At 46.1% G+C, this 25,527-nt stretch overlaps 1 protein-coding gene across 1 annotated transcript in view; it reads left to right on the forward strand.

Annotated features, from left to right (window-relative positions):
* CTNND2 (catenin delta 2) overlaps window positions 1–25,527 on the forward strand; it is a 938,499-nt gene that overhangs the window by 793,027 nt on the left and 119,945 nt on the right. The window contains exons 14-15 of the mRNA XM_049648272.1: window positions 7,524–7,641; window positions 13,257–13,442. Of these exons, the coding sequence (XP_049504229.1) occupies window positions 7,524–7,641; window positions 13,257–13,442 (304 nt within the window). The remainder of the gene's footprint in view (window positions 1–7,523; window positions 7,642–13,256; window positions 13,443–25,527) is intronic.

The following is a 25,527-nucleotide window of genomic DNA, read 5'->3' on the forward strand; positions in this document are numbered from 1 at the left end:
CAATTTATTATCCTCCCGTTTCTGTGAGCTAGAAGTCTGACACTATCCTTACCAGTTCAAAACCACAGTGTTGTGCTCCTTATTAATGGCTCTTGGGAGAAGATTTTTCCAAGCTTCTTCAGGCTGCTGTGTCCAGGATCGAATTCCTTGTGGCTGTGGGACCGAGGTCCCCGTTTCCTTGCTGGCTATCAGCTGAGAGCTGACAGCCTCTCTCTCACAACTTAGCATGTGGCCCCCTCTGTCAGAACCAGCAATGGGGACTTGAAGCCTCATGCTTGAGACCTCTCTGACTCTTGCTTCTGTGCCGCTCCGCTGACACCAGCCAGGGAATCCTCCCTGCTCTTCATGCTCATTGGGTCCACAGGGATCATTTGGGATATTATAAAGTCCCTAACCATAATTCCATCTGCAAAGTCCCTTTTTCCATGTAAAGTAACCTAGTCACAGGTTCCAGGCATTAGGACATAAACATCTTGGGGGGGACATTATTTGGCCTACCATAGTCCTCCCTCTGGGCCCCAAAGATTCACATCCATCCCACATACGTTCATCCCATCCTAGGGTCTCATCCCAGGACAGCATCATCTGCAAGTCCTAAAGGTCGACCCAAAGGTCTAAAATCAGCAGCTTCTAAATCAGGTGTCATCCATGAAGTACAGCTCCTGGGGAACGATTCTCCTCCCCTTGTGGTCCTGCGATATCAAAGACATAGGTCATCTTCTCCCAACAAACACCGGTGTGACAGGCATAGGATAATAGTGAGAGAGATGCCAGCTCAGGAAGGGGAGAAATAGAAAATGAAATAGACTACTGGATCACAGCAGCTTGGAAATCCCGCCCAGCAATCCCCATTAGATTTCAAGGCAAGGGATTTATCTTCTGTCATCCTTGGCTCTGCTCTCTGGGTAAGACGTCCCAGAAAGTCAACACTGGAAACGCCCCTTGAGTGAATTCACCAGGCAGGTCAGGGGAGGCTTGCTTTGGTTCCCTCTTGGTTATTGGCCAAGTGTCACAAATGGTTTTAAATTTTTTTTTTAACACTTATGTATTTTTGAGAGAGAGAGAGAGAGAGAGAGAGAGAGAGGAGACGGGCCACAAAGCAGGCTCCGCACTGTGAGCACAGAGCCTGATGCACGGCTAGAACCCATGAACCCTGAGATCATGACCTGAGCCAAAATCAAGAGCCGGACGCTTAACTGATGGAGCCCCCCCCGCCCCAGGCACCCCCAGATGTCACAAACGGCACATTTCTGCAGAGCCACAACAGGCAGGAGAGCCACTGGTGGTACACGAGCCGGCGTTCAGAGCAGCCTGGCTGGGCTACTGGGCAGCTAGGTGTCAATCAAACAGGACTTAGCACAGGTAATGTGGTTTAGCAAAAGAGCATCAGCATGATTCACCTTGGTGAACCATGAGCCCCCCGTGGTTTTATTGAACACAAGGGGCTGGCATAGCATACCAGGCTTAGTAAAAATGGAGACGTATACACCAGAATTGGCATTTGCCACAGACTGCTACCTGTCCCTACAGGTCCTATCCTCTGTTAATGCCAGGAGTGGTGGCCTGGAGACCCCACCTCTGCGTGGTTGTGCTTGGTTAGCATTTCCGCAGTCTGGTCACCTGGAGCCACCCCTAAGCCTGTTATGTGTAGGTTAAGCCTTGCCCTTCAAATTTGAAGGTACATTCCATGAAATATGCATAAAATGCTTTCTTGATGACACACGTTTATCATACTCCGGCCTCTTATTTCTTAAGAACCTATGACTTGCAGCAGCAAATGTTAAGGAAAACAATTGATGTCCACATTTATAGAATTACAGCCTCAGCGGGGTGCCTGGGTGGCTCAGCCGGTTAAGTGTCCGACTTCGGCTCAGGTCATGATTTTGCAGTTTGTGAGTTTGAGTCCCCCATCGGGCTCTGTGCTGATGGCTCAGAGCCTGGAACCTGCTTTGGATTCTGTGTCTCCCTCTCTCTCTTCCCCTCCCCTACTCGTGCTCTCTCTCTCTCTCTCTCTAAAATAAATAAACATCGAAAAATTAAAAGAAAAGAATTACAACCTCAGCAAAGATTTTAATTACAACTTAAAGGTGAGTAGTAAAACCTCCATCCAACTCAGCCTATGTTTCTTTTCCAGACACATCTAGGCATTACTTCCAAGGGAGATAGGTTCCCAAATCCTTCATACCTCTGTTTTCATACCGATGATATCAGATCTAGGCACATCAGATATGTTTCTGCTTGCCTGCTAGACGGAGCTCCCAAGGTCAAGGGCCAGGTGTTCTTTTTATTCCAAGACATGGCATTAGGTGTGGAGCAGAGTCGATACCCAGTCAAGGTGGGTTAGTTCGTTGCTTTGAACTGATCTATCTGTTAGCCTTTCTTCTAGTTCCATAGACTGTATCTCACAAAACCCATAACTCCTCCAAATTTCAGTTCAATGTTACTTATTGCTGTAAAAAATTAAAAATAACTTGCATGTGCATTAATAGGGTAATAACTTTTTAGGTTATAAATCATCATATAATTATCCACGGAATGCCCAAAGTTGTTCCATGAATAGGGTGCATAGGTAGGTATTACCGTGAAAAGAGGCTATGGTAGGCTTTTAATGCATAAAAGCAAGCAAGGTGCTTTACAAACCACTATGGTGAAAAGCAAAAGCATACCTACACAGTTTATTGGTATGAGTGGAAAATAATCTTGAACGATAAATGTCAAATGGTGACAGTGATTTCCTTGGACAGAAGGATGAGGGGGAGAAGAGAGAGTAAGGATGTTCACTTTTACTGATGTATTTCCCCCAGGGTTTGAATACCTTTACAATAGTTTCAGATTTTTAAAAAAGCAGCAATGAAAATTTTCAAAATGAGGGTGTCATTGTTGCCAGGAAACCTTCCATTCTACCCTCTGCACACCCCTCATCCTCTCTGCAGGCTTGCAGTACATGTTCCAGGTGCTTCCTGCAGCTCCCCGCCTAGTGTCTCTCTCCCTCTTGGATGGGGGTCTCTGGGCGACAAGCAGCTAGAACACTTAACATTTCCTTCGTAGACTCCATACCAGGCCCTGAGCATTTGGCCGTATCACCACACGGTCGGGTGATGCCAGATGCTCCCATCGGCGCACTATGGATGAGCAGACCAAGGCAAGGCACGTGCCTCCACATCTAGGTAGCCCCAGCTACGAGGCCATGCCAGGTGCATGAAAGGGTCCACCTTTGTTGAAGTTATCAATTGAGAAGAAGGCAACAAGCTGGTCCCTTGTTTTGCTAAAAGTTTGTGAAGGGGCACCTAGGTGGCTCATTCAGTTAAGCGTCCGACTCTTGATTTCAGTTCTCACAGTTCATGGGATCAATGCCAAACTCTTCCTGCAAGCTGGGGGTGAAGAGAGCTATGGCTCGGGGATACCTGATTGTCTCCAGGCGGCAAAATTGTGCCGTTCTCTCCAGCACTCCGTGTGTCTGATCAGTATGGTCAACAGTCATAAGAAAGCTCATATCTCAAACTTGTTTAGTTATGTTCAGCTGTTGTTGTCTTTTTCTTCCTTCCCAAATTGAGCCTGCTCTGAATAATCCAGGATGGGGGTTGTAGTGGCAGGGCACAAGCCACAGTGTAAGAAGCCTGTATTCTTGACAAAGCAGACATCCAATATTGTCCAGTGAGTACGGCGCACGGAGGTAAATCAGTCACACGAGTGACTGTCCGATGGGAGGGCTGAATGCACGAGTAATAGCCACCTTGCTCTGAGCACCTAGGTTGTGTTGGGCACTCAGCTGTATGCTGAGCATACAAATGACAGCAACATGCCTTCTACCCTCCAGAAGGTTCTGATGCAGCAGTAAGGTCACAGCCTAAATAATTCTAATACAAAGTCAGTGGTGATGGTTAAGAGAGATTCAAAGAGCAAAGAGAGTGTAGAGAAGAGAGGGCTCGTTTCAAACAGACTAATTGCTGAAAATCTCATCCATTGGTTTTCTCTGCAGTTTCCCTGTTCATACCCTGACCATCTTGAAGTGGAGGCACATAAAATGAAGGTCTTTCATGTGAAATGCTGGTTGCATTCCTTTGAACGTGCATTACAAGTGCCTCTTTGGATCCTATGAGGGCTCTGTATATTGAATTTGTTTTACATAAGCTCAGTGAGTGATGGAAACTAAGAGAAACAGCATGTCAAACAGCACTGAAGAGAGGGGAAATAAAGCAGCTTAACTCGTTACAGTTGAATAACAGAGATTGTAAGAGATTTTGTACCTTTTCATTGTAAGAAATAAAAAGTTTCATTTTTATCAATTAGATAAAAAGATTATAGAACCTACTTTAAGCAGAAATCTCCAAATGACATGTCAACTGACAGTTCAATCAAGATTATAAAGATTATTTCTAAGGCATAGCTGTCATGCGATCTTTGTGCTTGTTTTACAAATAATCCATCAGTATTTGTTTGAATGTCATGTTTATGCATAGAAATTTGCTGTACCGGTTTCCCATCAGACGTGAAAATCACCTCGGTCAAGATGGGCAGAAGGTGGTTTCAAGTGCAACAGGAGGGTGGAACTTTGTAGGTTGGACACGGGCTCATTGTCCCTTCCTTAGGACCATGATTAGTTAATTGCTACCCACACAAAATGTTGGTTTTTTAAAAATTTTTAAATAGTGAAGCATGCACGATATAGTAGATCTTGTTTTGTGGGGGGAAAGGAGAAACAGGAAACTCTCCTCTCCTCCAGAGTGAAAAGCCAGGGGTGCATTTCTGATGTGTTTCCCTCATTTAGGAGTAGTGGCTTAAAAGCCAACTCACCCCCCAGAGGGTTGTAGGACACTGTTCCCCATTGATTAAGAGACATGTGCACACCTCATTCTGTTCAAAAATATGTATTGAGCATCATCATACCTGAAGACACTGTGGTAACTCCCTCTTCCCCTCCGTATCATAGAGGTGTGTTTGTATGTGTGTGTTTACATGTGTGTTTATATGTGTGTGATTATATGTGTGTGTGTGTGCGCGCGCGCGCGTGTGTGTGTGTGTGTGTGTGTCCCATTCATTTCCCCTTCTCTACAGGGACCCAACTTATTAGTCATCTCATTTCTCAATATCTTACACATTTTTTAAAGATTTTATTTGTAAGTAATCTCTACACCCAACGTGGGGTTCAAACTCACAACCCCAAGATCAAGAGTGGCATACTTTACTGACTGAGCCAGCCAGGCACCCCACAATATCCTATACATTCTAATATAGCAGCCAGTTAGTAAGTTGTTGTTTTTTTAATTTTGGAGGAGAGTGGACTAGAATCAAAGAAAAACGAGAATAAAGGATACTGCTTAGATTAATATTCACAACTATAATGTTGACCGATTGATAATTCATGATCTTTCCCAGGTTGCCCTGTCCATTGATTACCACTGAAAATAGGCTGATCATTATGAAGTGTATTTGTGAATGAGGAGGCAGTCTGCCCTCACCATAAAGCTACTCAAGGGCAAGACTGAGCATTCATTGGAAGAGGGCAGAAGACTTCAGACTAGGGTGTACAGAGCTACCCTCAGGCACTTTCAAGACTACATTCCATCGTTCTCTCTTTGGAAAAACAACCTCTTCAGAGTATAGGTGCAAGATTTAAAACACACAGGCACACTGCCATCCAGCATTCTTCTGGCCAAAGAGGTCTGATTGGGATTTTTGACAAGCCTATTACTCTAACAGCCTCAAAGCCTGACCTGGTGAAAACCATTTCAAGGAGGAGTGGTCTAAAACTGCTCTGTCACAAAGGCCGTCCTTCTCGTTTAGAGTAATACCAGCAAAGCTCTCACCACTTCTTCCTGCAGAAATTTTGGCTCTTCCTCCCTCTCCGAGATCCAGAAGTGAGGGTTGGCCACCCCAAGAGGGAGTCCTGACACTTTTCCTAAAAATGCTGTCACTATTTGCCTAGTTATATTATCTGAGGAACTGAGAAATTTTGTTTATATTTTAAGATGAGCAAATGCCAAAAATACTAATTTGAATTGAATAACCTTTCCCAGTCTTAGATTAAAATGTGGAGAGATCCTCCGCATTTAAACACATTAAACACATCCTCCAGAACCTTCTAGATATCGAAGAAAACATTTATGTTCAATAGCATTTTAGCCGTTAGCATTTTAGTGTCGGCCCTATTTTATTTTCGTTCCTAAAAAAAAGTAGTATATCCATGTTGTGCATCAAGCCTGAAGGCCTTGCCTTCCTCTTCTCATAGACTGGGTTCAATCCCAGCCCCTCCACTAACTCCTCCCTCTGTGGCCTTGGGCAGCTCTCTCAGGGTTCTCATCTGTAAAACAGAATGAAAAGTAACCTCGAAGGACATTTTGAAAATGAAATGGGAATGCCTCCATCAGTCACAACGTGGGCGTGAGATTCATCCTGTTCGGTGCCTCCTGCGGGCTCTGTCCAGGGCCACAGATCCTTGGGATCTGCCATGTGGCAGCCATCAGCAGTCAGCAGAGAGGGTGCCCTTCCCGACCAGACCCTCTCCCTAGAGCCAGAGTCAGCGCGGTGGTTCTCCGCTTTGGCGTCACCAAATAGGAAGTTATCTGATGCCACCCAAGACTCCAGAGTGGGGCCCAACAGTCTCCGCCGGGTGATTCTGATATTAGCCGAGTTTGAGAGCCACTGGCCTACTGGGATCACTCTCGAGAGATCACTCTTCCCGTGGTCGCTAAATTCCCTCAGTTCCTTTATACCTTCCCTTCACTCACCTCCAGCATCCCTCCAACAGGCTGTGTTGTCCACGACTTGCCACAGAAATTCTCCGCCTGAACCAAATCCTAACCAGGGGAAGGAGAGGAAGAATGTACTCTCAGGTGGTGCGGTCACTAAAAGCACCCCAAAGACTCACCCTTGACTGAGCTTTTCTCATGTTTTTTGTAGAAGTGGAAGATCTCACTGCTTCCCAGCCGCCTGTTCCCTGACTGTCCGCCCCTTCTGTTGGCTTAAGCTCAGCTTGTGCTGGTGCAGGAAGGAACTTGGGCCATGCCTGCCCATAAAAGGTGCCCACGGGCATCCCGGTGATTAAATTTCCACAGAACCCCCTGCCTATGCGCCTAGAATAAATTTCTAGAAGTTTACTTCTGGTAGGGCCAACGTAGGTATATTTTTGAAGCAGGCGAAATTAGATCTCTAAAATATTTCAGTAAGTCAGAAGCTCCGTCTTTGAAAAACGCTCTCGCAAATTTCTCCAAGAAGAGGCCTTTGAATCACAGAGCTTGATTCCCTTGTCAGCTGTCAGTGAAGTAAACCTTAAAGACTTTCCAAGAGCCCCCATTCTCCGCGGCCACGGGACCCTCACAGATGACATGTTCAGAACTCTGAGTCTCCTTTGCACAAGTTACGATGCAGATACCTATGACTTACCCAGTTCTACGATGTATTTGTGGAAACCGTCCCCACTATTTAAAACCGTGTTCTCGGTAAACATTCTGGAGTTGCGCGTGGGAGAAAGGTTCTTTTGGGGACCACAGGGAGGTAGCTGACGTGCCCTTTTGCTTTTGCAGGAATGTCAGTTCAGCCGGAGAGGAGGCCCGCAGGAGGATGCGGGAATGTGACGGGCTCACAGATGCGCTGCTCTACGTGATCCAGTCTGCACTGGGGAGCAGTGAGATCGACAGCAAGGTTTGTTGTGTTTGCATAGATTAAACATCTTAGTCAATAAAGATGCCCAAGGGACTAAGCAACGGCTAACAACGACGGAGAGCTAATGCTGTGCCTAATACCTTCACTCTGAAATCTATCGTGGTCTCCCCGTAGGAATCCTACATTTTCTTGATGGCTTCTAATAATCCTAGCCTAGAACTAGACACCTAAGTCTCAACAACGAATAAATAAAAAACGTGGATTGTTTTAAGTTACTCAGACGGGATGAGTATATCAACTTTTCCATGCTACATTACCCACAAGCTTCCAGTTTTATTTTTTTGAAATCTGCTTTTAAAAGAAAGAGACCTATTAAAACTACCTGAGCTTCGAATAACTCTATATTCTTACCAGTTAGCTTTTTACAAATGTTAGTTGTTCAAATGCTATTTTAAAAGTACCTGATGAAGGGGCACCTGGGTGGCTCAGCTGGTTGAGCGTCAGACTGTGGCTCAGGTCCTGATCCCCTGGTTTGTGGGTTCGAGCCCCGTGTCAGGTTCTGTGCAGATGGCTCAGAGCCTGGAGCCTGCTTCAGATTCTGTGTCTCCCTCTCTTTTTGCCCCGCCCCCTCCCCTCACCCACTCTGTCTATCTCTCTCAAACATAAACATTAAAAATTTTTTTTAATTTTTTAAAAAAGTACCCAATGAAGGTAAGTAACTGCTTTAAAAATGCTAAATAAACGAGGCTGGTGATATGTTAATCATCAGAGTCTCTTCAGTGTTTGAGTTCACAAACCAAAATAGAGTCGGGTGGGCTTTTCCAGTGTTGGAGGTATTTTGTTTCGCCTCAGTTTGTCTTTTGATTAGTTTCGATTCATTCTGAATGTAAAACTGTAAAGTAATAATGTCCTGATGTAAACACAGACTCTAATGATGCTTTTAAAGTAGTCCGTGTGACAAATGTAAACACAGACTCTACTGATGAGTCCATGTGACAAATGCGAGACCGTAACGAGAACTTCTCTAGAGCCACACCATGGACATTTGGGGCTGGATAATTCAGTGTTTGGGGGCCACCCCGTGCATTGTAGGATGTTGAGCAGCATTCCTGGGCTCTACCCCCTAGATGCCAGCAGCTTCATAGCTGGGACAAACCAAAATGTCCCCAAGATATTGCCAGATGTCCCACAGAGGGAGCAAAATTGGTCCTGGTCCTTAATCCCATGGCTTTTAATGCCAGCTCTTCGTTAGAATTAGGACTGCTTAGTAAATACAAGAATTAGGACTGCTTAGTAAATACACGTGCCTAGACCCCATCACAGCCCTCTGACTCTGAACGTCTACCTCTGATCTCAGATTTTTGTTCCTTAGAAGTTCATCAGGTGATTCGACGTGTGGCCTGGACTGAGAGCCCACCTTAGTAGATACAGCTTTGACAAGGACTCTCATCAGAAACACGATGTAATGTAATTTAGTTGTAAAGTCCCATAAAGAACAGGTACGAGTGGTTTGATCCCTTTGGTTACCGGCTCGCGTGGGGAATGACCTAGCGAGGGGTTCTCAACCTTGACTGCACAGTGGAGCCACTGAGAAATGTAGGAAATTGCTGATACCTGAGACCTACTCCCTGTGGTGGAGGCATGATCCGCCTTCTGGGATTCCCATCCTTTGAGTACTAGTTTACCGCAGTTGTGAACACAGTTTGTCACCTGATCGCCGCCACTGACTTACGCTTGCATCCATCAGCTTACCGTGAAGTGCTCCTCAGTTTCGAAATGGAGTATGATGGACTCTAGATGTAATCGTCCCCTTTTGTAAACACTGTTAATGGCCATTTTAGAACTTTTAATATCATTGATAGGAAAACGAAGTCCCTAAAAACGTGACCAGTCAAGATGTCTTGAGGATTTACAGATGTCCGTTAACACAATAGGCGATTTTTAAAAGAGCTGCCAAAGGAGATTCACTAAGGCTTCAGTGCGGCGGGTCTTAACGTTCAGAGCAAGAAAGGCTACAGCATCGGGATGCTGAGCCTCTTACTGTAACGGATGCCAAAAGAGCTTAATATTGTCTCAGCCTTGCAGTTGAAAATAAGGGTCAACAGCCCCTTGCTTTGGCCAACCGCCCATGACCACACTGGTGGGAAGGTAGTCTCTAGCAGCACGGCCCCAAAACGAAGTGCTGTGAGGCCCCACCCCTTTCTCCTGACGTGTCAGACTCCTGGGAGACATTGGAGATCACCTCTTTTAATGTCCACATTCTCTTCAAAAGAGGAACCTAGAATCCCTGGGAGTATTAAAGGCGGGAATCATAAGACGCGGCTATTTCTGATGCAGCAGCTAGAGCACCAGGCTTGGGTAGATTTGCCCCCACCCTCCTGCTGATTATAGAATTGGACCCGGGGACCCCGACTTCGTGACAAGGAAGATCGCCGTAGCTTCTGAAAGGATCAGACTCCACAAGTTACTTAGCAGTGTTTTGCCAGCCAGAACGTGCCAGAGAGTCCTAACATATTATGGTTCCGCAGTGTGCCACTCAGCCCTCTGTCTGCTCACGTCTGAGCTTTCACAGTGACAGGATAGAGGAGGGAGGTGAGTGCACATTCTCTTTACGGCCAGCAAAGCTAATGGAATCCTAGAGACTGGAATCCACACAGGCTCTCAGCTCGGCTCCTGTGACTGGGACAGTTTGTTGAATGGGTAACATATGGTTCAGCAGTCTATGGACGACTTCCAAATTAGCCCTTTGCCATAGAAAATAAGGCGTCAAAATGACCCTGGTGACCACGAGGAGCCACCAGAAGCTCTGTTGACAGCAGTGCATGTCAAGAGCAGCGCCACCAGCTGCCACATGCCTTCTGCTGGCGTCCCAAAGAAGGACGGTGGCTGCCTGTTTTTCTGTCCCCTGTCCCCTGCTTTCGAGGAAAGAGCTTGAATGGGTGGCCCTCCCACACCAAGCTGAGCTAGAGGGATGAGTTCAGCCTCTGTGTCTCCCTCGCCCCATCTTTTCCTCTGCACCCCCACCCCTCCGTCAACCCCACTTTCTCCCCCACTCCGGCTTCTCCCAGACCATCCCCCAGCCACAGGTAGATCATAAAGCATTTCTCAAAACTGTGGCTGTGTTCCCCAGTAGTCATTTGTTAAACAGAGGCACGGAGATGCCCCCAGGGAACATGAGCAGCAGGATGAGAAAGAAGTTGATTCTCCCAAGTCTTTGATGTAAGGGAAAAAATCAGTTTGAGCTGATTTAAAAATCGTTCTGACTTATGCCATAACATTTCCCTTTCAGGGAGAGACTTTTCTTTCTTTCATGCATCGTCCTGTGTTTACCTGCTTTCATGCCGGTTCCTTTTTTTGATGCTGAGAGGATGCTTGAAATAGAAAATCAAGTTGGCTTAAAGCCTGTGGGATTAGCAGCCGTGAAACCTTGAAAAGCTGACAAGAAAGGTCTAGAATGGAGCAAAGGCTCCCGAGATACATTCTGAAAACTAGTTTTCCTGGTTGATTGTCACACGCCCAGTAGTCAAGTCAAAGATGTATGCTTCCTTTAACCAGATCCCTGTCGTGGGAGGGGAGCACTTAGCCCCATCCCTTCCAGGCTGGGCCCAGGACTAGGAAGAAGTGGCCCAATCTGCTGTGAGTCCCCGACGACTACGGGTCTCGTCCCTCTCGTCTGTGAAATGGAACCACGTTCCCTGCCTTGAATGCTGGTGCACACAGCAGGTGCCTGAGAAACCATAGCCAAATTGGCATGCTTTTAAAAATAAAACTTAGCTCAGTTCAGTTTTTTTCCCCACCATTATTTTTGAATTGGGTGCATTTTTCTTCTTCCCACTGTTCGTCAAATTCGGAACAAAGGTCAAAAGGTCCGTGCAGTGGCCTAAGTGTATGTGTCCTCCCAAATTCATGTGTGAAACCTGTTCTCCAAGGTGATGATCTTTGGCAGGAAGGGTCTTTGGGAGGAAATGGAAGCACAGAGAGATTAAGCACTTTGCCCAAGGTCACACAGCCCATGAAATGGCAGAGCCAGAGCTCACACCTAGACTGGCGGCTCTGGGCCCCATGCTCTGGACTCCCAAGCGTGCTGTGTGCACCATTGTTCATGGTACAAACTCTCATACAGCATTCTCCGTGGGCAGGCACTGTCTTCAGTACGTACACACTAGGTTGGTTTCCCACTGTTGCTGGAATAGATCGCCACAAACACGGTGGCTGGAAACAACGCATATTTATTATCTCACCGTTTCACAGGCCAGGAGTCCCACGTGGGTCTTGTTGGGCTAAAATAAAAGTGTCGCCAGGGCCGCATTCCTTCTGGAGGCGCCAGGGAGAGTCCGTTTCCTCGTCTTTTCCAGCTTCTACAGGTGCCCACAGTTCCCTGGCTTGTGGCCCCTTCCTCCATTTTCACAGGCAGCAATGAGAGGTCACGCCTTTTCACACCTGTTCTGCACCCTCTCTCGCTTCTAAGACCCTCATGGTTACATGGGCCCCCCAGGATAATCCGGGACAATCTCCCTAACAGAAGGTCAGCTGATTAATTCTGTCTGCCACCTCCATTCCCCTTGGCCTCGGAACCTAACATATTCAGAGCTTCCAGAGATTAATGCGGACATCTTGGCAGGGGAGGCATTCAGCCTACAGCACACACATACTCTAGCTCACCTGATCCTCACAGCAAGCTAAGACGTGGGTACCATTCTGAGCATCTGACAGAGGAGGGAATTGACTCAGAGAGATGTTGAGTGTATTGTCCCAAGTCACAAGGCAGCAGAGACCAAGGGCCGTAAGGTGTTCAGCTGCACCTTTGTCCTTAAGCACCGTCGAATGCCTATGCTAAGAAAACAGGAGCACCAGCCACCTCAAAACAAATCGGTAGCATGGAAACATTTATGCCCCCAGCTGATCCCAGCACATGGCTTGTCTAGGACCCCCCCCAGCTTTATATCTCCTACCTCATTTTACTACCAGAAAGGGCCCTGGTGGATGGCAGATAGTAGTGTCTCCCTCCCAGAGCTGATGGAAACGTGAGTATCCATATTCTCGGTGATGCTGAGCCCTGGTCCCCAGAGGGGAGTGGCCTGTGAGCCGGCCACCATCCGAGACCTCTGGCGACTGTGGATTCTTCCCCACTCATTAGTGAACTTCAACCAACAATGGCAGCTGCTTATATAACCATAAGAGACTCTTAAATACAGAGAACAAACTGAGAGTTGATGGGGGCAGGGGAAATGGGTGATGGGCATTGAGGAGGACACTTGTTGGGATGAGCACTGGGTTGCATGTAAGTGTTGAATCACGGGAATCTACTCCTGAAGCCAAGACTACACTGTATGTTAGCCAACTTGCCAATTTAAAAAAACAAAAACAAAAACAACCACAAAGACAACTGCTTATAAAAGGAGCTACTTTGGATAAGGAAAGGTTTCAAGAACCTTCTCGGGCTTCTCTGAATTCTTTCCACTGCGACCATCAAGGGCGCCTTTAGGAGCCGAGAGCTAAATGTATCCAGAAAGGATCAGGAATGTGGAAATGACTCGCTTTCCTGGGTGCAGGAGGGATGCTGGTTAGTTTTTATTCATTCCTCCTTTGTTTCTTTTCCTTTCTTTCTTTTTTTTTTTTTTTTGTTGTTTGTTTGTTTGTTTTGGGTTCTCCAGACCGTTGAAAACTGTGTGTGCATCTTAAGGAACCTGTCATACCGGCTAGCAGCAGAAACGTCTCAGGGACAGCACATGGGCACAGATGAGCTGGACGGGCTTCTCTGTGGTGAGGCCAACGGCAAAGATGCAGAGAGTTCCGGGTGCTGGGGCAAGAAGAAGAAGAAAAAGAAATCCCAGGATCAGGTAATGCGGGCGACTCTGCAGCTCCACACAATTATCCCCTCCCCTAATTACAACATTAATATTTCTTCTGCGTATACACGTATGGGGCTCTGTACTTTCAATGCAGGCTAAAATCATTAACACATCTGCACAGTGTTCCCGTGGGGGGTGGGGTCTGACAGGGGGACGTCGAATAACTTCCCCCACATCCTGCAGCCCACTCAACATAGGAACTTTGCCAAAGAGAGTCACATCAGTCCCAGGCAGGCTCTGAGGTACCAGCTTGGAGAGTCCAACCCGGGCACCGATTCTTCTGTGTGTTGATTCGTACCTCGATGGAGGTCCCGGCCAGGGACAGGAGGGTGCTTTGCAGGTGTTCCACAGGTACACTGTAGGTGTGATCTAGGAAGAGAAGCTAAGCAGCCAACACATATTTTACTGCATGTTTTGAAACGTTTTGATATGTGCTCTTGCATTTATTGTTAGAAATGGGGGCTCAGATTCCCAGTTCTCCAACAGAATGGCATTGGAAGCTTGGCCTTGGGGGACAATTCTGATAAATTCAGAAAGCTGAGCAGCTGGAGAGGTGTCTCCAAAATGATGGAGATTTACCTTGGGCGGCTGTAAGTAGGCTGCCTGCACTGAGGTAATGGCCAATAGGAAGCCACTCTTGGCCTTGATGGAATCAAGATAGTCTCCAGCCTTTTCTCCCAGAGCCTCTGGAAGACGGAACCCTCACCCATCGGCCCCCCACCAGCTGAGGGAGTAGTGTGAGTCGTAGCTGCGGCCAGAAACCCCTACTACTGAGGTTTCTTCATCTCTCCTGGACAGTGATCATGAGTCCAGCCTTCCCCTGGACACTGTGGTCATATCCCAGCTGCTAACGGTCATACAGACCCAAGATCTGACTGTCTTCCAGAGTGAACAACTAAGAAAGCAGGACAGAACTCCCAACACTGTCTCTTAGCAGGTTTTAATTCAAAATAAATATGCAAAAGTATCTGTTTAGATCAGAGCCCATCATTTTTTAAAGTGTTCTCAAAATCATTTTGCTTTGAGTAAGGGTTATAGGCGCTATTTTGTTTGGAGGAAGGATTCATGGGAATGCATTCTTAAACATCATTCATAAATTTAACTTGAATGCATCAGTGTTCACATTTTTTAGGTTCTAGTTCTCTTGCTCTTTGTGGCCCTTGACGGCCGCTCCAGACACATCTACAGCCTCTAGATCTGTACATTCCAGCATAAACACACCTGTAACCTAAAAATACGTGCTGCTGGCCTTTTCGATGGTGATCTGCTGCTCTGAGACGCTCCCAACCCTGCTTTCTCTCCTGTGCTCTGTGTCCACCTTCTCCCTGAATTGCAGGAGCCTTTTAAGAGGATTGAGCCATACTTCTTAAAATCTCCCCTCAGGGGAATGCAGTGGTTAGCTAGCAGGTGTTTATTGAACTGTGCCAGGAATTATGGCAAACAGTATTGGATACCTCAGTTTTCCAACCCAGTACTTAAGGGGGCCAGACCATAATGCTTCTGACCCTTTCCATTATCGTACAAGCGAAACATGGCCTAACAAAGGTATAATGGGTCCTTCTCATGCTTTCCTTCTGCAATATTGTATACCATGGGGCCCCGTCCCTTTACTGCTTTATCCTGGAAAGTGAATGAGCATAATAAAGGTTGAAAAGAAGAATGGCATATGGGCAGGAATGTGGTGCTTGCCAATCTGTCAGGTGATCGTAATCCCCCAGGTCTTACCCACCACCTACAGACTCAGAACCTCCTGGATGGGCCCAGGCAACTTTGGAAGGCAGATTTGGGAAATTGTACTAATGCATGAGCCTTGGTGTAAAAAACAAAAACAAAAAACTTTGAACTGAGATTGAATTCACTCTGATTTCAAGGTTTTGTCTTCAGTCCTTTTTTGGATTCTGAACCATCCTTCTGATGGTCCCTGCATCTGCCACTGGTGTCCCGTTAGTAAGAGTCGGCCTCAGACCCTGAACCTTTTTTCTAACGCTGCCAATGTGTGCTCATGTGGCTTGAAGCCTTTCAAGTGACAGGTGACATTAGGCATTGATTGGGTCCAGAGAGTTCAGGAGTCAGAAGAAAATATTCATGGACTTCACCCCCAACCACATCCCTCCTTTCACGCTGTGAGCTGCGTCACGGAACCTTATGATGAGCAATTTCCCACCTTAGAATGTTGTACTTCGAACCATATTTTACAACATCAATGAGCCATTTTCTAAGTTGAGTAAGATGAAGAGATTAAAGCACTTTTATCATTTTTGCCAAAAGTCTAAGTGAAAATTTATAAGGGTCATTTGTCCCATCTTTTTCTCACAATATTTTCAAGGAGACAAAAAGGATTTCGTTAAGAAAGTTTTGCTGAAACAGCCATGTTAGAATACAGAACATTGTTGCTTATAAAGAAACATCAAAGCCATGGTTTCAGTCAAGTGATAGTTACGTAAAAGACTTTGAACTGTGCTCTCACATAATAAAAGTATCTTATGAAACATTTTAGTGAGGGTGTAAACAGATAATAATTATGGTTGTTTGAAAGTCATTTAGGATGTTTTGTCAAGTTCAGTCAAAAGTAGAAAAAACAGCCAAAAGTAGAAGCCATCTTGTATTTAAAACGGATGGAAGGGAGGCACAGCTGAAAGGTCTGGATATGGGGAGGAGAGCACCAGCATCTGGCATGAAGAAGAGGGATAGGAAGACGCCCTCACATCCAGTTGGCCCCCAGCCTGGTGACTGGTCCCCAGGAGAGAACTGAGTCTAGATGGCGCCACCTGCTGGGAAGGATGGGCATATGCACCAGTCTGGGTCTCAACAGGGAAACCTTGCTTCTTGAGGAATGTGCTTTGCACTTGGGGAAACCAGGCAGCCATTCCAAGTCGTCTAAAGGAATTAAATGCCAGCTCCCTCCAGTGAGAGGGGGAACCAAGGCCCTAATTCATCACTGTTAACTGGTTGCCGCAAGGTGAGAAATGGAAATGTCCTCGGGTCTGTCTAGGACAAAGGATCCCCATCCTTGCTAACACCAGAACACAAGGTTACCTTCAGAGCCTGCAGACTGGCGTAACTCATCTAGAAGCTTCCAGAAAGTTGTAGGTTTACAGCTTTAATGATTGTCAGATATCCAGTGTCTGGAATCTGTTGCTCATGAAGTCGGGTTTTCAAAGACTATGTAGTGACAAGAGAGCATATGGAATACAAAGTGGAGGAAAATGATATAAAAATGGGAGTGTATATAGAGATACGTATGATGTTGATAAAACCTGGCCAGGTTTGCAAAAAAGCGTATCACATGCAAATATAAAATACATATGTATATATTTTTATTATTTATATATAATATATTCATTATTATATATTTATATATATTTGTATTTGTATATATACATGTATGTATTTCTAGGGAAAGTACAGTAACATCAAAGACAAAGGCTACTGATTGTTTCGTACTTTTGTATTTACAAATTTTCGAACAGGCATTACATTTATAATCTTTTCAAATGCCATCTAGAAAATAATATTTTGAAAAGCACGAAGTGATTAAGTCAGTGTTTGCTTATAAGAATGTATTTGTTCTCCTTCTTCCATTTGAGACACCAGAGAAAGGTACAAGGAAAGTTTGTCTAATCCCCAACAGATACTGCCCAGGACAGAGAAACCAGAGATTTTATGAGGAAGCCAAAGTGATAAAAATCATAATTGGTTTAATGATTGCCTCTGGGGCTTTGCTATATCCCAGAATTTTATGTTGGTCTTACCTGTGGCATTGTTATTCTATACCTTAGGAAAATTCTCTGACACTATGAAGGTCAGATTTGTTATAATAAAAAATCTCAGAAACTTTATCCTTCAGATACTTAATTGAAATAATTCAAGATGGGGCGCCTGGGTGGCGCAGTTAAGCGTCCGACTTCAGCCAGGTCACGATCTCGCGGTCCGTGAGTTCGAGCCCCGCGTCAGGCTCTGGGCTGATGGCTCGGAGCCTGTTTCCGATTCTGTGTCTCCCTCTCTCTCTGCCCCTCCCCCGTTCATGCTCTGTCTCTCTCTGTCCCAACAATAAATAAAAAACGTTGAAAAAAAAAAAAAAGAAATAATTCAAGAAGATGTAGGGTACAAAGATATGCTTCATTCATGCTCTTCTTTCAAGAAATGGCTGCTGTTGAATCATACTGGAACCATCACACCATGAGCTCCTGAGGGTAGAAGTAGTTAACATTTCTGGGCATCATCTTCTGGTCCAAAAGGGCTTTGCAAATTTATTAATTTCTGACTCCGGGTTCAGTGCCTGTTGCCAGATTATAAGAAATTGCTGGTCTCTCTAGCCCTTTTCGGGCAGAACCCTTACCCCCGCCCCACCAAACAATGTACACATCACGTGCCCAAAGGCACATGTCACCTGGCAGGGGCTCCACCTTCTCCAGCAGGGCTCTGTGCCAGCAGCTGGGCACGGTGGGGCAGGACGGGCAATCCAGAGATTGGGATCCAGGGAAACGCAAGTAGACAAAATCGGTGTATTTACTTTCCCACCTTTTGTGGAAATAAGCATCTTTTGTTTTCCAATTTGGGAGATGGCCAAACTTCCCGGGATGATGTCCTGGGGTTAGTGGTCCTCGAAAATGGACTTGAAGTCACAGGATACCGCTGGCTGCTGGCCAGAGCAGACCTGAGGCTTCAAGACCCCACTCAGTGTGAACTTGACACTGCAGAGAAACCGCTGAGGGGGAAAAAAACAAAACCAGAAACCAAAAAACAAGACAAGCAAGATGACCTAGAAGTCAAAACTTCTCCCTTCTGTTGGAATATCCCTTGTGAATGTTTTATTCACGTGGATATAGATGTATCCACGTGGGTGAGGACATAGACCTCTGACAATTCAAAGACGATTCTGAGCCTCTTCTCGTGTGCTCATGTCCCCTCTCCCGGTCATCTTTGTTTCACGGTCTAGTGCGCTGTGGTCAATTTAAGCTCCTGTTCACCTCTTTCTTACGCCGTAGATGTCAAATGCATGGGCCAGCGGGAAGTTTCACTGATGATACCACCATGCTGTTTTGTACGCCAAAGCGATAGTAATGGGATTCCGTGTAAAATCTTGAATGCCTTCTTTTGTTCCCCATGACGATGGGTGTGTCTTGGAGGAACCTCCAGGGGCTTCCACCTGCCCATCCTTTGTCCCGCAGGCCAGCCTCTAACCTTTCGCTCATGCTCCTCCTCTGCGGTCTTCCCCTCCCCTCCGTCCACTGCTTGGACGACTATCCTTTAAGGTCAAATAAAAACATCTCTTCCGCTATTTCAGGACTTCTTCCAAGTAAAAAGTTACCCATCTTCTAATCTACTTGCATATGGCTTTATTTAAACTACCCCCCACCTCGTGCCAGTCACATTGTGAGTTATGTACAGTTGTTGACGCCCATGGAGAGTGGATCTGCTGAGGCGGGGGACTGGGCGCGTCTGGTTTCTGTCCATTTCTAGCCCAACACCCAGAACCAGCTGTGCTGAGTGATGCTCGGTCTGGGGTCCGCAGCAGCCTCTACCCCTCGTGTCAAGTAGACATTGAAACCTGTGACTTGTCCCAGTCACATCCATTTCTTTCCTGGTGACACTTGGGCTACAGGAGCCGCTGCAAGCCAAGGGTATTCCACGGACCTTCTCTCTCCACTTTTGGTCCAAACTGCTCTCTGGCTTCTCGTGGTAGTGCTGTATTTTATGACGTTAGTCAACGTTCTGAATCTGTAGGGACCACCAAACCTAACAAACATTGTGCATCGTGATGATCATCTAAAACCTGAGGATTTGTGTCAACAAATGGATATGGGTGCGTCTCAAAGTACCCCTGGAGAAGCAACACTTTTGATCATGCCAGACTCAATGATGCTTTGTTCTGAGGGTGTTAACGCATGACATACGTAAATGGCGTGAGACGTCATGAAACCCCATCACCTGAAAGGTTTGCTGGGATTTTCAGGACTTGCTATCTGGTATCACTTCTCCGTGAGCATGACACATTGCCCACTGCATCACACAGATGTGACAGATGCACAGGAATGAGACTGTGACGCTAAATAGTGGTCAGTATCCCAAAGCACACAAACGAATTTCACTGCTAAGTTAGATCACGTTGGAGATTTGAATTTTAAATAAGTTTCTCCTTATCTTGGCCAAAACGGATGTTAATTATAAACAAACTTAAATATACCGGTATATACGTGCACGCATAACATGTAAATTATACAGAAATAAAATAGTAATAAGCCATGAGATGAAAGTAACACAGACACCCCGCCCCCACCATCCCCCTCCTAGACAGAGCTGTGATTAGAATTTATACCAGGCATATATCCTTTCAAAACTTCTTCTATCCATATTTATGCACAGCTTTGTTTAACCCTTCAAAAGACAATTTTAAGTACACTGCTGTGCGTAGGAGTCATGCCACATGTCAGACAGCCAAACCCGTAGACTTTATAGGCGTCCTTAGGGTTTATAAGTGTCCTGAGAATAGATAAGTGTCCTTCCCAGTAATGTGGAGGTCGATGCTGCTGGCCGCCATCATCTGCAGTCTTCGGAGGCTCTTAGATCTGTCATGTTCTTCTCTTTCGGATAATTCCTCCTCCTCGTGGTCCAAGGTGGCTCTTCCTGTCCGCCGTCCAGGAGCAGAAATGGCACAAAGTCGACAGGATAGAGCAGAGTGCCCTATTGAAAGTCACGTACATCACTGCCACTCACCCCCTCTTTGGTCTGCATTGGGTCACCTTAGCCCCTGAAGTGCACGGTAGGGGGGATGTGTGATGTGTTTGTGGGGAAGCCATGACCCTCGGGCATTCCCTTCGCTCAGGAAAAGGGGGTGTAGTGGCATGCTTAAGGGGGCCAGCAAGAGCTTTCTGTCCCCGGGAGGAGGAATATTGTGTAGAGTTACCTGCGCATGGTAAGAAAAGTTCACTTTTTATTCGTTTCTTGGTTCGCGATTCCTCGGCAAATGGTGCAGCCCCTGGTTACCTGCACTCGGGGCCGCGCCCACTGCCCACCTGGGCACGCCACGGAGGACAGGGGTGAGTGCAGCACCCACTCTGTCTCCAGCTGCACACTGTTGTGCACTCATTTATCCCTGGCCTCAGCGTGATCTCTGTCCTGGCCAGCAGTCACCAGCGGAACGTGGAAAGGCTGCCAAGAATCGCGCGGTAGGAACACACCTACAGCCACGTGTGCTGCGTGAACCCACGTGCTCGTGGTGTGGGAACCAATCCCTGATGAGCAGCAAATTTGGCGGCTTCCGAATTTTAGCTAGTGCAAACTGTGACAAACTTGTGTAGTGAAGTCTCGCCTACACCCTTCATCGCTTTTCAGGGATTAATCCTTAAAAGGGAAATGTGGAGACCAAGTTCATGTGTTCAAGGCTTGGGATACATAAGCCGGAATTTGTCCTAATCGCTCTGGATGGCAGCGACAGTCGAGGCACATTTGGATTTGGTTTATTATCACTGATGGATCTGCCCCTCGTGACATTCCTGATGCTTTTAAGTTCTCATTTCAGAATAGCACGGGTCGCCTTTCTTTCTTCCAGTTTCCATTTTATTAGTGAGCCATACTTTTTCTTTTGCTGCTTAATACCATTTCTTTTCCAGCCATCGGCTTATTTCGGTGGCTGCTTGCTCCTCCCGGCTGGCTCCCGCTCGGTCTCACTGTAGCTTCACGTCACCGTATGCCAGGAGCTTGGTGACCCAAGACACGGTATTTCATGTCCTGCAAGCAATAAGTCACATGAGCCTGCAAAATCACGGCCGTGCCTTTCTGTGCGGTGACTCTCCTTTGTCACTACGCATGAGTGAATGAGATTCTCTTCCTACTTCTGTGCCTCTCATATGAACTATATCCCATCAACAAAAAAAGTGCTGGTTTTCTGCTTTTAGTGAGTTTGCAGACTTAAAACTCTGAATTAGGCTTCCCCTTTACTTTCCTTGTTGACATTTGACCATTCAGTACTCCATGCCATTAATAAATACTCTGTTATATACTACTAGATCAGGGTTCCTCAGCCTGGCCACTCTTGACATTTTGAGCCAGATAATTCTCTGTTGTGGGGGCTGTCCTGTGCCTTGTAGGACGTTATCAGCATTCCTGTCCTCTACCCAGTAGATGCCAGCAGTACCCCTTCCCCCCGGTTGTGACCACCAACAATGTCTTCAGACATTGCCAGTCGTTCCCTTGGATGATAAAATCCCTTCAGTCAAGAACCACTGTATGAGACTGGCTTTCAGGGGTGTATCAGCAAAGATATTAACAAACAAGACTATGGGATTCTCTGAGGCAGGTTGGCATGTCAAGGACAGAGTGCCTTTAAAAGGAAGGTAATGGAAAAAGTAAAAAGGAAGTAATGGAGAGGTTCCTGGCCCAGGTTTTCCTAGATGTGGATGAGAAGTTAGGAGCAGAGAGAATTCTAGAGGGGTCTTAGCGGTGTTCTGGTTGGTTCCGTCACAGTGGCTGGGAGAAAGGGCGCATAAGCCTGGTGATGTGGCCCAGCCTCGATAACTCTGTGGGGCACAGCACAGTGGTGTCATCGTGTAGGTCTCTGGAGCAGGGCAGTATCGCCGGCCTCCCTCCCACCTCTTCCTAAGGGGCGGGTGGTTCTGAGCAAACGATTGTGGGTGCCCGTCACCCTCACACAATGCCCCTTGGCTCCACACTGACAGAGAATTCAGCAAGGCTATCTATCCCTGAATCTCTTTATTCTGATACTTGATTCAGAAAAGAATCCTGCCACTTGAGCATAGGTTTCTAACCTCTCAAATGCAAAACGCTTTGTGTCTTCAAGGAGAGCCGAGAGACCATGTGTGCCGCATAAATACGGCTCCTTGGCCACCACCTCTGGCCCGTTTTTGCACGGATTCCGCCCTCCCTGTAATCTACGTCTTCCGAACAGCGACCAGGGGAGTTCACACACCTGAGCCACCCTCTTCTTCAAAATTCCCAAGAGTCAACATAAGAATCATCTCTCTCCTGGCTCTTTAGCATCGCTCCGAGTTTCTTCATAACCAGAACTTCTATCCCCTGCCTCCTTTTCCCTTAATCCCCCCAAAAGCTGGAAGTGCTAAGGAAACCCTGTCGAGGGAAGATCTATTAGCAACTCGGCTGTTCAAACCAAGCCAAGCAAAACTGGCAGACAGAGGATGGACTTGTGTTTATGTTGTTGCTTTTTAAAGTATGTGCACAGGCTGACGCCTGATTAAATGGAGCCCGGTGTAAGAGGACATGCCTGCCAGTTCACATCTCTGAGCTATCTTCTCTTCTGACACACGAGGTGTGCCTTCAGCTGGGAGGGAAGAGTGGGATTTTAAGGTCAATGTTCCCCTGCTGCTGAAGATCCACGCAGTTTCCTTGGCCTGTTGTATATTTCACCCAGATCCCTTCGGAACAAAACTTGGCCTGCACAAGGGTAGTGACGGTGATGCCCTCTCAATGGTGGAGAAATATGGGCAACAGAGATGCGTCGCAATGGTGAAGGAGGCTTTTCTGTTTGTGAAGACACAGCCGCTCGAGCAGGAGAAGCTCTTCTCCTTACGTGGCCTTGCACGGCTGCGACATGGAGAGAGGAGCGGGGTATCTCTGCACCTCTGGACTGTAGACGCTTCCCCCAGCCTCGGGGAGCTCTCCTCTGCATCTCTGTGGAAGCCAGCCCAGTGTGACAGAACGGAGGCTGGGCAGTTGTAAACTTGGCAGAAGGGGAAGAGCTGAAAGGCTCTCGTTAATTTTTCTCACTAGTAGGGGCTTTTATGAATGCAATAGAGCGCTCTGTGAGCCACCATCCCTGAGAGAAGCCCATGTTTACAAAGTCTTGGTTTAAAGGGGCACCTGGGTGGCTCAGTCGGGTAAGCATCTGACTTGAGCTCAGGTCATGATCTCAAGGTTCATGAGATCGAGCCCTGCATCGGGCTCTGTGCTGACAGCTGGGAGCCTGGAGCCTGCTTCAGATTCTGTGTCCCCCTCTCTCTCTGCCCCTCCCCCGCTCATGCTCTGTGTGTCTCTCTCTCTGTCAAAAATAAATAAGCATTAAAAAAATTAAAAACAAAAACAAAAACAAAACACAAAGTCTTGGTTTATGGACATCTTTGCTTTCTGGTTTGGGAACGTTCGGATTTTTATCCCCAACTTACACCGTTCTCTTCATATAAGGAGAAAGTGGCTTCTACTCTCTTCCGTACTGCAGCCAACTAAGAAACCTTTTAAATAGAATTTAAGCTGCGTGGGGAAGCAAAAGTATGGAAATCAAGTCCAAAGAAAGGCTTTCATCTTGTTTTTTGTTGGTCCGTTTGTTTGTTTAAGCCACACATTGGACACAGCCCCGCACCTGTGTAACTTTCTTCCCAAGCGGACATTTCTTAACTGTGACCAGTATATGTCTCCTCCCCTGACTATGACCATAGCAGAAACATCATGTCCAAAAGTCAGCAGCTCCTTGGCTTGTAGCACAGAGGCTTGTTATTCTCTTCCTTTCCAAAAAGATTTAAGCATTACCTTCTTGAACAGGAGAATACCTTATTTTCAATTCTATGCAGTTTTAGAAAATGAATGATAGAGACTGTTGATTGATTTGCTTTATTGATGTCAGTCATACAGTTACACATTTAAGATCAGTAGAGAAAAGCGCTGATGGTATGTTATCGAGTGTGGCACTATTTGGGGCGATAAAACCAATTGATTTGCTCTGTGATTTACTGTCAACATAATCCTGCCACGCACTCTCCTTGCTTTGCTGACAGCTTGTCCCCGAGAGAGCTCCATGGCAGAAAGGTCATGGGGGAGCCAGAAGGATCAGAAGGATCCTACTACACCAAATGTACTTAATCCTTACTGTGATTATGGCTTAGTCTGCTCAGGCTGCCGTAACAAAATACCAAAAACAGTGGGCGGGGGGGGGGGGGGGGGGGGGGAGGACTTAAACAACAGAAATTTTATCTGGAAGTCCCAGATGAAGGTACCAATAGATTTGGTGTCTGCTGAGAGCCTCTTCCTGGTTCACAGATGACCCCTTCTTGCCACACCCTTACAAGATGGAAAAGAGAGAAACTCTGGGTCACTTCATTTCTTTATAGGGACACTAATCCCAACATGGGGGTTCCATTCTCATGACCTCATCTAGACCCAATCACTTTTCAAAGGCCCTGCATCCAAACACCATCAGATTGGGTGTTGAGGCTTTTAACATAAGAAATTGGAGGAAGGGGGCCACAAACATTCATTCCAAAGCATTATCCTTTAAAAAAAATCTGAAAGACTCTGGTGTAATGCACTCAGTTCTTAGCTTCTTGAGCTCTAACTGTATATGTAAAATTCTAAATTACTACAAACCAGACAATTGAGTGAGGGCAGTGTTAATGCCAGAAATAAATTCTCTGGCATTTTCTTCCTGTGTAACAACACGTGAATCACCTGTACAAAGTGTAGTTTGAACATTTAAGTAATAACTCTAAGAATCGAGGGCTTCTAGAACTTTTGCAAGTTTTGTTAAAATATAACCGATGAAAAGAAAACTGTGCACAAAACTGAGGAACGTTAACTCTCGAGCATAAAAGTAAAATTTACTACCAAGAATAAGGGAGGGTTTCACTGAAAACTTCCCCCAAGCCAGATTTTTTTTTTTTAAACCGCATAGGCCTTTCTCCTTTTTCTTTTGCTTTCCCTTTAGCTACTCTCTGCTTGATTTTTAATCTTCAGCCTGATAAATGAAGATACATAAATACGGAAATATATGTATATACATAGAAGTGTGTGTATGTCATAATTTGGCAGTAATGCAGATAGTAAATCAAAAATATTCTGCTACCTTTGCTCCTGTTAGTTTCCTGGAAATATTTTGTCTTCTTGATTGTGACCCGTCTTTGTCACAAAGAAAGTTCTCTGTCCTGACTTGATGACATTTTGCATCTTTATTTTTCTCATATTTCAAGCTCTTAGACAATGTTTGGTAATGTGCCCTCAAGATATAGTCCAAAACAATTTGCTTAAGGCTTACAAATTCAGTCCTGTGTTCGTAGGACTACATAGCTGGATGATCAGTGGGTTGATTATATGAAAGATGTAGCCACAA

The sequence above is a fragment of the Panthera uncia genome (genome assembly GCF_023721935.1).
Source record: "Panthera uncia isolate 11264 chromosome A1 unlocalized genomic scaffold, Puncia_PCG_1.0 HiC_scaffold_17, whole genome shotgun sequence".
Lineage (NCBI taxonomy): Eukaryota > Metazoa > Chordata > Mammalia > Carnivora > Felidae > Panthera > Panthera uncia.